Raw genomic sequence first — 14,280 nt, forward strand, 5'->3', positions numbered from 1 at the left:
TAAGTTCGTTCTTGTTGTTAACATGTAGCCTGGAAAATGAAAGAAGGAATTGAAGTCTTTGTCGAAGAGGGTCTTTTGTGAACAGACCTTGCGATTTAGGCTAAAATAATGATTTGTATTCAAAACGGTGACACCGAAGTGATGTCTTCCTTCAGAATGGCTTTGAAATAATCAAAGATCACATCACACTTAGTGAGGTTTTTTTAAGTAAGTGAACTTTTTTGGATTCTTTGGAGACTACCATGGCATCTTTCTAGCTCTGTGAACTAGAAAGCCCATTTAACCACTGTGCTAGGTAACTGAAAGAGTCACGTTAGCGGCAGTCTAGTTGCTTCATTATATTCGTTTTCTCAATCACCGTGTTTCCTGAGGAAACAGTTTCAGAGAAGGAAGCCTGAATTGGAAAGTGTGTCCACATCAGCTCCGATGTCTTTCTGCTTCTAGATAACCAGCAAAAGCAAGGAGTCCATATGGGAGTTCATCAAGAGCTTGCTGGACGCCTGGTCGGGATGGGCGGTGATGCTGCTCATCGGCCTGCTGGCAGGTACGCGGAGTGTTTCTCTTGTACTTCAGGCAAGGGGGCTGTTACTTGAAATACCTAAGGGCACAGTACACGACGATACACGCAACATAAATCTATCATCAGTAAAGCAAAAAGACCCCAAGGCACGGACAGGCCCAGGTACGGTCATTGGAGCGCGGTACCGAGAAGGCGGGTTGGCCCTTTCCACACTGTACAAAGGTTTACCGCCATGCTGGATTTTATTGAAAACACACATTTCACATTCTATAGTACTTGGCCACGTAGAAGGCGAGAAAGGACGGGAACATGTTGATCTCTAAAAATAAAACATCATATGAGACTGGCCTTTACTAACACCGGCAGGCCCTGAGATGAATTGTAAACATCGAGAGACGCTCACAGTAACGCGAGACACCACAGGGTCTGAGGTAGGCCCGGGGCGGGGGCGTGCCTCCAGCCCATGGGTTGTTCTGAGCCTCAGCGACTCCGTGTCCTTCATTTTTATAATCCCAACACCATGTTTGTGAGCAGTAGCTGTTTCCAGAATGAATGAATGAGTATCTAGAGGGGACACCTCCCCTTTTCATAGCAAATGCACAGCCCTCCATGGAAATTGTTTCCTGAAACTTACTTGCTTTTAGGAGGCTGTCTAAGGAGAAAAAAATTTGATCATGCTGAAGAGATTCCCTTAAGAAACTCCCCCTGCCTGTAGTAACACGCTAGTTCTGGTTATAGAACTGATCAGAGAATGGCTGTGTGATACAGGTTGAATATAGTACATACTCGCAGAGCACCTGCGGGGCATAGGGTAAAATTTTGTGATTAGAGGACTTTGATTTCTGGCTGCCCTGTCACTCGTTACATCTACAGTGGTAGGAGGGGCCTGGTTGCTGGGGAGGGGCTCCCTCTGCCTGGCATGTCCTAAAGGGCCCAGGAGAGTGCTGAAGGGGCAGTCCTCTCCTTCCGGCCACAGCAGCTACCCACCCATTCCGCCCATCCTGTCCTTCCCCTCCCAGTGGCGCTCCCGGTATATATTGGCAGCAGTGCTGGGAGGGAATTCGAGTTCATGGACATATGGCATTTTGCCACCCATTCATTAGGCTCTATGAAGTCCTTTAAAGGTAGGTGGGGGGGAGAGGGCGGAGAGGGTAGTTTGCTGCGAACTTTGATGTCTTTCTTTAGAATAGATTTATAAAACTGTACCCTGTGTTATTCTTGGCTCCTGGGAAGGAGGGATGAATACGGGAAATGAAGGAATCAGAGTAGATGTCTTGGCTTCCTGCTGGAGTCACACAGTATAGATTTATCAACTGATCTCAGAGCCCTGTCGGGCTGTCTTTAACAAGTCAGATACCGACCATCGGACTTCACTGTTAATCCGATTTCCATCAGTTCTTTCAGGAAGAATCACCTGGGGAATTAAAAAAAAAATGCTGCTGCCCAGGCTTCAATTAAATAGTAGCTCCCTGGAGATGACACCCTAGCATTGAGTAAAGCCCCCTTTCCCCTGTGATTTTAATATGCAGCCAGGGGTGAGGACTGCTGGAGAAGGGCAATCCCATGGTCACATCAGCAGATGAATATAGGAGGGAGGCAAGAAAAAGATGATCTTGGCAGTGAAGGTGGCGAAAGTGTTCTTTTGATCTGGATGAAGGAAAAGCCAGAAAACTGCCCCATTCACCTTCCCGTTCCCCAGTGGCGAGCCCCAGGGGTCCCACTATCTTGCCAGTCACCTCCGTATTGGCAGCCCAGACATTATATTCCGACGCCCAAGCTGCGGCTCCTCTGCAGGGCGTTAACCAGGAGCCACCACTGGGTGTCGCTGTTGTTCCACACAAGGCAGTTTTTGTTCCAATGTCATCTTCTGCTTGAGGTGTTCTCTGACCACCTTTTCTAAAAGCACGTCTCCCTCTCTGAGCCTCGTCGCCCTCGCCCACTATATGTATGTATGTGTGTGTGTACGTAACAGCTTTATTGAGATATAACTCACATACCATACAGTTCACCTAGTTAAAGTGTACAACTTGGTGGTTTTTAGTGTATTCACAGAGTTTTGCAACATCACCAAGGCCAATTTTAGAACATTTTCATCAGCTCCCAAAGAACCTTCCTACCCTTTAGCTATCAGCCCCAGTGTCCCTAGCCTCCGCTCAGTCCTGGGCATCCGCTAATCTACTTGCTGTCTCTGTAGATTTGCCTACTCTGGACATTTCATAAAATGGAAGCATACAATATATGGTCTTTTGTGACTGGCTTCTTTTACAGCATAACGTTTCCAAGGTTCATCCATGCTGTCGCATGTGTCAGCGCTTCATTCCTTTTTGTTGCCATTGTAGGTGGACCACATTTTGTTTCTCCATTCAGCAATTGATGGGCATATGGGTTGTTTCCACGCTTTGGCTTCTGTGAATATGCAGTTGTGAACATTTGCATACATGTCTTGTGTTGGGTGTATGTTTTCATTTCTCGTGGGCAGATGCCTAGGAATGGAAGTGTTTGGTCAGGTGGTGACTCCTTGTTTAACTTTTTTTTTTTTTTTTTTTGTAATACGCGGGCCTCTCACTGTTGTGGCCTCTCCCGTTGCCGAGCACAGGCTCCGGACGCGCAGGCTCAGCAGCCATGGTTCACGGGCCCAGCCGCTCCGCGGCATGTGGGATCTTCCCGGACCGGGGCACGAACCCGTGTCCCCTGTGTCGGCAGGCGGACTCTCAACCACTGCGCCACCAGGGAAACCCCCTTGTTTAACTTTTTGAGGACGTGTCCGACTGTTCTCCTGCACCATTGTAGGAAATGGCTGCCATTGGAACGTGCTGTATTCTCCTCTCTAGCACCTACCACCTTCTGTTGGAGCCCCTCATTTACTTACTTATTCAATCTAGTGTGTTCTCGCACAAGCTGAGATTCCACGAAGGCAGGGACCTGAGTTTGCTTTGTTCACTGCTGTACCCCAGGGTGTGGAACAGTACATGGCACGTAGTACGTAGGTGCTCAATAAATAGCCCTTGAGTGAATGGATGGACCTGAGTTTCCTGATTTTCATTCGTTTGTTGCTCTCATTCATTCAACATGGATATATAGTTCCAGCTATGTACCTGACGTGAATACAATGGCCCTTGCCCACTTAAAGGGGACACAGGGTCTAGACACCTGGCTTGATCCCCACCGTGGCACACAAACCAGACAAGAGACTCCCCCCACCCTTATAGACTAGTTGGAGTGTGTGTGTGTGCATGTGAGGGGTGTGTGTGTGTGTGTGTGTATACACATATATATAAATACTGATCATATCAGGATGTGATAGGTATGGTGATGGGGAGTGCCTGGGAAGTATACTTAGCCCAGACTTAGGAAATCAGGGAAGGCTTCCTGAAGGAGGTGATATAAATGCCAGCATCTGGAAGATAAATAGGAGCTTGGCGGGTTGGGGGAGGACAGTGCTATCTGAGGTGGTGCAGAGAGGAGGGCCTGGTGTGCCAAGGAACACAGTGTGGGCAGGGTGTGGGATTCGTGATGGAGAGAGAGGAGCCTGGAGAGAAATGTGGGAATGGTGGTCAGAGCCTGTGCGCTGCTGAGGATTCGGATGTTCTGGCTAGAACAGTGGGCGACTGCTGATGGAACCAGGAGAGTGGCAAGGCCAGGTCACCTGAGGCTGGCATATGGCTGCCTTCGGGGAATTGATGTTGTAATAAGGATCTAGTAAAAGTGTGAAAAGTTTGGTAGCGCAAAAGTATTCCCTGCCTTCGTGAAAGACTGGAATGGCTTATTCTAGAAAGAGACCTAAAATGGCCTTCTCTGACCCACTGCACACTCGATTTTATCCCACTCCTATCGGCCTTTAAAGTAGTTGTTTACTTATGTAGCTCCTCAGTCCTTTATCCATAATTTTTTAAAAATCCAGAAAGTTCTAACAAGTAAGATTTTTCAAGCTGGATTCCATTTGATGGGAAAACTTTATTTCAATGACGAGGCTGTTATAAATAGTTTTGTCTCCATTTTGTCTGAATTGTCAGGTTTCCTGGAGGATATTCATGTGTGTGATCCCAGCATCCTGCCCCAGAAGCCGCTGAGGGGGTTACATGATTTATAGGGTGTAGGTACCCTGTTTCTAAGATTCGGAAGGGCTGGGTTCTGAAAGCCACTCGGCCCCAGGGGCTTGCGGTGGGCTCAGTGCTGCGGGTCTCTCCCTCCCACCCTATCGAAGCCCCCCGAGGACAGCGTATCATTGGCCTTTGTGTCTCACTGGGCTGGGCACCACTTTTGCCACACCTGGTGCCCTGCCACTCGCTCAGGTGACCTCAAGACTGAAGAAAGAGGGTTCCTGGGTGTGTGGCAGCCCGGGGCACGGGCATCTCCGCCTGGCCCTCCGGGCGCACGTGCTACCCTGGCCCATGCCGGCCGGCCTTCTGAGTGGCTCTCGCTGCTTCTTCCAGGCACCCTGGCCGGGGTCATCGATCTCGCCGTCGACTGGATGACAGACCTGAAGGAGGGCATCTGCCTGTCCGCCTTCTGGTACAGCCACGAGCAGTGCTGCTGGACTTCCAATGAGACCACGTTTGAGGACAGGGACAAGTGTCCCCTGTGGCAGAAGTGGTCGGAGCTGCTGGTGAAACAGTCGGAGGTGGGTGCAGGGGCGGGTCCTGGCTGGGAGCCCCGTGGCTGGCGTGGGGGGACGTCCGAGCTCTCACCTTGCAGTGTCTGTCCTGACCGTCGTCGTGGCTACTACGAGTGCCACTTGCCACTTGGCTTTTTCTAGGTCTACGGTTCAAACTTCACTTGGAAAATCCTTTCCCACTATTTCACGTGCACGATGTACGTATTTTCTTTAAAGCCTTTTGTTTGGCTTTATTTTTCTTACTGAGAGTGATCTCTTGATCATGCTGAAGAAATAGGGTTGATTTTTATCCCTTCTGATTGAGAAGAAAAGATGTTACTGTTTTTTAATAACAGCTTTAGTGAGACATGATCCATACTCCGTGGGGCGCACCCATTAACGGGTACAATGCGGTGGCTTTTAGGATATTCACAGAGTTGTGCCACATCACCCCGATCGAATTTTAGAACTTTTTTTTTTAACGTTTATTTTTCATTCAAACAGAAAGTCGCAAAAATTATAATCATCCTCATCAGTTCACTCAGTCCCATGTAATTATTTTCATCTTGATCTTTTGTTAGCACTTTTATGAATGCATCAGTTTTCCATTAGAGTTCTGAAAATGCTTATTCATTCAGTTCAGCAGTATAGTCAGTTACCAGAAACCTGTACTTGTCAGAGTCTTTTCCATGAATTCCTTGAAGCTGAAACCCTTTTATAGGAACATTTTTGCAAAAGCGTCAGAGTACACCCAGAACTGTCTGTAAATGACAAAAGACTTAAAAATGACCACAGTTAAAGATTTGATGAAAGTTCATAATAATGCAATTGACAAGGAAACTTAGTTATTTCTGAGATATACATTTTAAAGTAATAACTAGAATTATGACTTATAACATTATACCAGAACATATAAGATTTTTAGGAATTTCATGTAATGTCTGAAACATTTATATTAACATATTTCCATACAAATAACCCAAAGAAAGTTTAGTATTAGTTGTTTTTTTTCTTTTTATACAACAGGTTCTTATTAGTCATCAGTTTTATAGACATCAGTGTATACATGTCAATCCCAATCGCCCAATTCAGCACACCACCATCCCCACCCCACTCCGGTTTTACCCCCTGATGTCCATACGTTTGTCCTCTACATCTGTGTCTCAACTTCTGCCCTGCAAACCGGTTCATCTGTACCATTGTTCTAGGTTCCACATACATGCGTTAATATACGATATTTGTATTTCTCTTTCTGACTTACTTCACTCTGTATGACAGTCTCTAGATCCATCCACGTCTCAACAAATGATTCAATTTCGTTCCTTTTTATGGCTGAGTAATATTCCATTGTATATATGTACCACAACTTCTTTATCTATTCCTCTGTCAGTGGGCATTTAGGTTGCTTCCATGACCTGGCTGTTGTAAATAGTGCTGCAATGAACATTGGGGTGCATGTGTCTTTTTGAATTATGGTTTTCTCTGGGTATATGCCTAGTAGTTGGATTGCGGGATCATATGGTAATTCTATTTTTAGTTTTTTAAGGAACCTCCATACTGTTCTCCATACTGGCTGTATCAATTTACATTCCCACCAACAGTGCAAGAGGGTTCCCTTTTCTCCACACCCTCTCCAGCATTTGTTGTTTGTAGATTTTCTGATGATGCCCATTCTAACTGGTGTGATGTGATACCTCATTGTAGTTTTGATTTGCATTTCTCTAATAATTAGTCATGTTGAGCAGCTTTTCATGTGCTTCTTGGCCACCTGTATGTCTTCTTTGGAGAAATGTCTATTTAGGTCTTCTGCCCATTTTTGGATTGGGTTGTTTGTTTCTTTAATATTGAGCTGCATGAACTGTTTATATATTTTGGAGATTAATCCTTTGTCCATTGATTCGTTTGCAAATATTTTCTCCCATTCTGAGGGTTGTCTTTTTGTCTTGTTTCCTTTGCTGTGCAAAAGCTTTTAAGTTTCATTAGGTCCCATTTGTTTATTTTTGTTTTTATTTCCATTACTCTAGGAGGTGGATCAAAAAAGATCTTACTGTGATTTATGTCAAAGAGTGTTCTTCCTATGTTTTCCTCTAAGAGTTTTATAGTGTCCGCTCTTACATTTAGGTCTCAAATCCATTTTGAGTTTATTTTTGTGTATGGTGTTAGAGAGTGTTCTGATTTCATTCTGTTACATGTAGCTGTCCATTTTTCCCAGCACCGCTGATTGAAGAGACTGTCATTTCTCCATTGTATAGTCTTGCCTCCTTTGTCATAGATTAGTTGACCATAGGTGCGTGGGTTTATCTCTGGGCTTTCTATCTTGTTCTATTGATCTATGTTTCTGTTTTTGTGCCAGTACCATATTGTCTTGATTACTGTAGCATAGTCTGAAGTCAGGGAGTCTGATTCCTCCAGCTCCGTTTTTTTCCCTCAAGACTGCTTTGGCTATTCGGGGTCTTTTGTGTCTCCGTACAAATTTTAAGATGATTTGTTCTAGTTCCATAAAAAATGCCATTGGTAGTTTGATAGGGATTGCATTGACTCTGTAGATTGCTTTGGGTAGTACAGTCATGTTCACAGTATTGATTCTTCCAATCCAAGAACATGGTATATCTCTCCATCTGTTGGTATCTTTAATTTCTTTCATCAGTGTCTTATAGTTTCCTGCATACAGGTCTTTTGTCTCCCTAGGAAGGTTTATTCCTAGGTATTTTATTCTTTTTGTTGCAGTGGTAAATGGGAGTGTTTCCTTAATTTATCTTTCAGATTTTTCATCATTAGTGTATAGGAATGCAAGAGATTTCTGTGCATTAATTTTGTATCCTGCAACTTTACCAAATTCATTGATTAGCTCTAGTAGTTTTCTGGTGGCGTTTTTAGGATTCTCTATGTATAGGATCATGTCATCTGCAAACAGTGCCAGTTTTACTTCTTCTTTTCCAATTTGTATTCCTTTTATTTCTTTTTCTTCTCTGATTGCCGTGGCTAGGACTTCCAAAACTGTGTTGAATAATAGTGGTGAGAGTGGACATCCTTGTCTCGTTCCTGATCTTAGAGGAAATGCTTTCAGTATTTCACCATTGAGAATGATGTTTGCTGTGGGTTTGTTGTGTATGGCCTTTATTATGTTGAGGTAGGTTCCCTCTATGCCCACTTTCTGGAGAGTTTCATCATAAATGGGCGTTGAATTTTGTCAAAAGCTTTTTCTGCATCTATTGAGATGATCATATGGTTTTTATTCTTCAATTTGTTAATGTGGTGTATCACATTGATTGATTTGCATATGTTGAAGAATCCTTGCATCCCTGGGATAACTCCCACTTGATCATGGTGTATGATCCTTTTAATGTGTTGTTGGATTCTGTTTGCTAGTATTTTGTTGACGATTTTTGTATCTATATTCATCAGTGATACTGGCCTCTAATTTTCTTTTTTTGTAGTATCTTTGTCTGGTTTTGGTATCAGGGTGATGGTGGCCTCATAGAATGAGTTTGGGAGTGTTCCTTCCTCTGCAATTTTTTGGAAGAGTTTGAGAAGGATGGGTGTTAGCTCTTCTCTAAGTGTTTGACAGAATTCACCTGTGAAGCCATCTGGTCCTGGACTTTTGTTTGTTGGAAGATTTTTTTTTCTTTTTTTTTTTTTGCGGTACGTGGGCCTCTCACTGTCGCGGCCTCTCCCGTTGCGGAGCACAGGCTCCGGATGCGCAGGCTCAGCAGCCATGGCTCACGGGCCCAGCCGCTCCGCGGCATGTGGGATCTTCCCGGACCGGGGCACGAACCCGCATCCCCTGCATCGGCAGGTGGACTCTCAACCATTGCGCCACCAGGGAAGGTCCTGTCGGAAGATTTTTAATCACAGTTTCAATGTCATTACTTGTGATTGGTCTGTTCATATTTTCTATTTCTTCCTGGTTCAGTCTTGGAAGGTTATACCTTTCTAAGAATTTGTCCAGGGGCTTCCCTGGTGGCGCAGTGGTTGAGAGTCCGCCTGCCGATGCAGGGGACACGGGTTCGTGCCCCGGTCCAGGAAGATCCCACATGCCGCGGAGCGGCTGCGCCCGTGAGCCATGGCCTCTGAGCCTGCGCGTCTGGAGCCTGTGCTCCGCAACGGGAGAGGCCACAACAGTGAGAGGCCCACGTACCACAAAAAAAAAAAAAAAAAAGAATTTGTCCATTTCTTTCAGGTTTTCCATTTTTTTGGCATAGAGTTGCTTTTAGTAGTCTCTTAGGATGCTTTGTATTTCTGCAGTGTCTGTTGTAACTTCTCCTTTTTCATTTCTAAATTTATTGATTTGAGTCCTCTCCCTCTTTTTCTTGATGAGTCTGGCTAATGGTTTATCAATTTTGTTTATCTTCTCAAAGAACCAGCTTTTAGTTTTATTGATCTTTGCTGTTGTTTTCTTTGTTTCTATTTCATTTATTTCTGCTCTGATCTTTATGATTTCTTTCCTTCTGCTAACTTTGGGTTTTGTTTGTTCTTCTTTCTCTGGTTCCTTTAGCTGAGGTTAAATTGTTTATTTGAGATTTTTCTTGTTTCTTGAGGTAGGCTTGTATAGCTATAAACTTCCCTCTTAGAACTTCTTTTGCTGCATCCCATAGGTTTTGGATCATCGTGTTTTCATTGTCACTTGTCTCTAGGTATTTTTTTATTTCCTCTTTGATTTCTTCAGTGATCTCTTGGTTATTTAGTAACGTCTTGTTTAGCCTCCATGTGTTTGTGTTTTTTACGTTTTTTTCCCTGTAATTCATTTCTAATCTCATAGCCTTGTGGTCAGAAAAGATGCTTGATATGATTTCAGTTTTCTTAAATTTACTGAAGCTTGATTTGTGACCCAAGATGTGACCTATCCTGGAGAATGTTCCGTGTGCACTTGAGAAGAAAGTGTAATCTTCTGTTTTTGGACGTAATGCTGTTTTTGGATGTAATCTGCTGTCCTATAAATATCAATTAAATCTATCTGGTCTATTGTGTCATTTAAAGCTTGTGTTTCCTTACTAATTTTCTGTCTGGATGATCTCCATTGGTGTGAGCGAGGTGTTAAAGTCCCCCACTATTATTGTGTTACTGTCGATTTCCTCTTTTATAGCTGTTAGCAGTTGCCTTATATATTGAGGTGCTCCTGTGTTGGATGCATATATATTTATAATTGTTATATCTTCTTCTTGGATTGATCCCTTGATCATTATGTAGTGTCCTTCCTTGTCTCTTGTAACCTTCTTTATTTTAAAGTCTATTTTATCTGATATGAGTATTCCTACTCCAGCTTTCTTTTGATTTCCATTGGCATGGAATATCTTTTTCCATCCCCTCACTTTCAGTCTAGGTCTGAAGTGGGTCTCTTGTAGACAGCAAATATATGGGTCTTGTTTTTGTATCCATTCTGTGAGCCTGTGTCTTTTGGTTGAAGCATTTAATCCATTCAAATTTAAGGTAATTATTGATATATATGTTCCTATTACCATTTTCTTAACTGTTTTGGTTTGTTTTCATAGGTCCTTTTCTTCTCTTCTGTTTCCGACTTAGAGAAGTTTCTTTAGCATTTTTTGTAGATGGTTTGGTGGTGCTGAATCCTGTTAGCTTTTGCTTGTCTGTAAGGCTTTTAATTTCTCTGTTGAATTTGAATGAGATCCTTGCTGGGTAGAGTAATCTTGGTTGTAGGTTCTTCCCTTTCGTCACTTTATCATGCCACTCCCTTCTGGCTTGTAGAGTTTCTGCTGAGAAATCAGCTGTTAACCTTATGGGAGTTCCCTTGTATGTTATTTTTCCTTTTTCCCTTACTGCTTTCAATAATTTTTCTTTGTGTTTAATTTTTGCCAATTTGATTACTATGTGTCTTGGCGTGTTTCTGCTTGGGTTTATCCTATATGGGACTCGGTGCACTTCCTGGACTTGGGTGGCTATTTCCTTTACCATGTTAGGGAAGTTTCAACTATAATCTCTTCAAATATTTTCTCTGGTCCTTTCTCTCTCTCTTCTCCTTCTAGGTCCCCTATAATGCGAATGTTGTTGCCTTTAATGTTGTCCCAGAGGTCTCTTAGGCTGTCTTCATTTCTTTTCATTCTTTTTTCTTTATTCTGTTCTGCAGCAGTGAATTCCACCATTCTGTCTTCCAGGTCACTTATCTGTTCTCCTGCCTCAGTTATTCTGCTATTGATTCCCTCTAGTGTATTTTTCATTTTAGTTATTGTATTGTTCATCTCTGTTTGTTCTTTAATTCTTCTAGGTCTTTGTTAAACATTTCTTGCATCTTCTCGATCTTTGCCTCCATTCTTTTCCGAGGCCCTGGATCATCTTCACTATCATTATTCTGAATTATTTTTCTGGAAGGTTGCCTATCTCCACTTCATTTAGTTGTTTTTCTGGGGTTTTATTTTGTTCCTTCATCTGGTACATAGCCCTCTGCCTTTTCATCTTGTCTATCTTTCTGTGAATGTCTAGAACATTTTCATCGCCCCCAAAGAATCCTTGTACGGAACGGCAGTCACTCCCCATTTCCCCCCAAGTCTGCCAGCCCTAGGCAACCACGAATCTACTTTCTTGTGTCTGCAGATTTCCCTGTTCTGGACATTTCATGTAAATGGAATCATACAGTCCGTGGACTTTTTTTTTTTTTTGCTGTACGTGGGCCTCTCACTGTTGTGGCCTCTCCCGTTGGGGAGTACAGGCTCCGGACGTGCAGGCTCAGTGGCCAGGGCTCACGGGCCCAGCCGCTCCGCGGCATGTGGGATCTTCCTGGACCGGGGCACAAACCCACATCCCCTATATCGGCAGGCGGACTCTCAACCACTGCGCCACCAGGGAAGCCCCTGTGGACTTTTGTGTCTGGCTTCATTCACTTAACGTAATGTCTTCCAGATTCGTTCGTGTCATACCATAGATTGGTACTTTATTCCTTTTCATGGCCAAATAACATTCCATTGTCTGGATAGAGCACATTTCATTTCTCCACTCATCAGCTGAGTAACATGGGTTGCTTCCACTTTTGGGCTATTATGAATGATTTTGCTTTGAACGTTTGTCTACAGGTTTTTGTGTGGGCGTATGTTTTCATTTCTTTTGGGTAGATACCTAGGAGGGGAATTTCTGGGTCACATGGCAACTCTATATTTAACCTTTTGAGGAGCTGCCAGACTCTCTTCCAGAGTGGCTGCACCACTTGAGACTCCAGCAGCAGTGTATGTGGGTTCCAGTTTCCCCACATCCTCACCGACCCCAGTTGTTATCTGGTTTGGATTATAGCCCTCCTAACAGGTGTGAAGTGCTGTCTCATTGTGGATTAAGTTACCATCTTCCAGTGCATCTTAGGAGCACGTTACAGAGGATGTTTGTGGGCCTTCTGTGATGGGAATATCCCAGGCCCAGGGGATGTAGCAGTGAAGCACAGACCTGTTGCTTGCCTTCATGGCACTCCAAGCTTCAGATCCACATACACATCTTAGCTGGGGAAAAGGGTTAGTTTCTAACCGAATTCAGTGGTTACCACAATGACTGTGGGTCATCGACAGATCAGAAGCCCAGGTGAGGGGGAGTTAGGTTGGAACGATTCACATTAGGGGCAATGTGAGGACCATTCAAGCTAGAAGTGTTCTTGGAAGATAGATGTGATCCCTTTATTCTCCTCTTCCCTCTCCCGCTCTCTTGCCCGATTGACTTAATGCAGCTGAAGACATTTGGAATGCACTTTGCCATTTGCTAAACCTCTTTCTCAGTGGAGTTGAAAATTAATTCCTTCAAATCTCAGAAGTAGACCGGGATCTTGAAATCTCACACATTCTCAGTGCTCTCCATTACTTCCAAAAATACAAAAATAAATTCTCTACTTGAGTTGATGGAGGTGGGCAGGCAGAATTGGCTGGGCGCCATGTTTGATTTCTTCTCTCCTATTTTGGGGGGAAATATGGCCGTCTAGCTTTTCAGCCATTTCTAAGATTTATACTTTGATTCAAAGAATTACTGTTAGTAAGGGTGAGACGTTATTTTTAGTCTCAAAAAAGTCCATTTTTCACTAGGTGAAATGTATTCCTCGGTCTGATTTCTCACCACATAGGGTGTGAATATCTGTGATTGTTAGGGCTAGAGCCGTCTCCTGGAGCGTGTTTTTGCGTTTTACAGGCACACGTGTAGCCGTGCCCACAGCCTGGCTTGTAGGTGCCCTCACTTTCCCTCTCCATCACGTGCGGCATCCAGATGGTGGCAAGAAGCTGAGGCCTGGAGAATTGTGGTCTCTGCCCACAGACCAGGTCCTCAGCCTCAGAGACCTCAGACTGTGTGTTTGGTTCAGAAAATGTTCCCCACACATCAGATAATTTGAACTATTGGGGCGGGGCCTGAGACTCTGCATTTCCAGCCCACGCCCAGGTCCAGGGACCACATCTGGGTAGCAGTATTCTGAAATGCAGTTCCCACACTTCCTCATTGGCAGGGCAGCTGCGTGCTGCGGCACGGATGTGGCCTTCATGAAAGCAAAGAGGCTGATCCACCATACACGAGACCAAACAAACCTTCCCGGGGCTCGAAGGCAGAATTTTCTCTTACACCTTTCATTAACTTGAGGGCCCGGAGCCATTAAAACCAAGCCTCATTCACAGTTTCTATGACTGCTGAGATCTCACCTGGTAGAAGGTGTGTGTACACAGCTCCCGGAGAAGCAGCCAGCGCTGTGTGTGTGAACCGACTGTAGCAATAGCAGCAGCTGATAAAGCCAACCCTGCCTCTTCGCTGACACAGGACCCGGAGAGAAGCTGCCTGGCGGAGGGGCAGGTGCGTCGCTCGGTTCTGCGGCGGCTCACGTGTTCTTTCTTGTTCTGTGTCTCGTTTAGGGTGCCAGCGCTTACATTTTGAATTACCTAATGTACATCCTGTGGGCGTTGCTGTTTGCGTTTTTGGCCGTCTCCCTGGTACGAGTATTTGCACCATACGCCTGTGGCTCTGGTATACCCGAGGTGAGTGGGGGCTGAATGAATTTCTTTTGTGCCAATAATAAGAACAGCAAGTGTTTACGTGGTACTTCCGTGCTAAGCACGGTTCCAAGCATTGGACATCTGTTCACTCATTTAGTCCTCACAGGGAGCCTATGAGGTAGGTACTGTTATTCTTCATTTGACGGTTGGGGAAACTGAAGCACAGAGAGGTTAAGTAACTTGCCCAAGGTCACTAAGCCGGTGAGCTG

General features: G+C 44.4%; 1 protein-coding gene across 2 annotated transcripts in view; it reads left to right on the plus strand.

Moving 5' to 3' along the window:
• Nucleotides 1-14,280, plus strand: part of CLCN4 (chloride voltage-gated channel 4) — a 75,851-nt gene that overhangs the window by 35,871 nt on the left and 25,700 nt on the right. For both annotated transcript variants that reach the window (XM_082865235.1, XM_082865236.1), the window contains exons 3-5: nt 445-544; nt 4,954-5,141; nt 13,931-14,053. In XM_082865235.1, the coding sequence (XP_082721361.1) occupies nt 445-544; nt 4,954-5,141; nt 13,931-14,053 (411 nt within the window). The remainder of the gene's footprint in view (nt 1-444; nt 545-4,953; nt 5,142-13,930; nt 14,054-14,280) is intronic.

The sequence above is a fragment of the Leucopleurus acutus genome (genome assembly GCF_964270905.1).
Source record: "Leucopleurus acutus genome assembly, chromosome: X".
Lineage (NCBI taxonomy): Eukaryota > Metazoa > Chordata > Mammalia > Artiodactyla > Delphinidae > Leucopleurus > Leucopleurus acutus.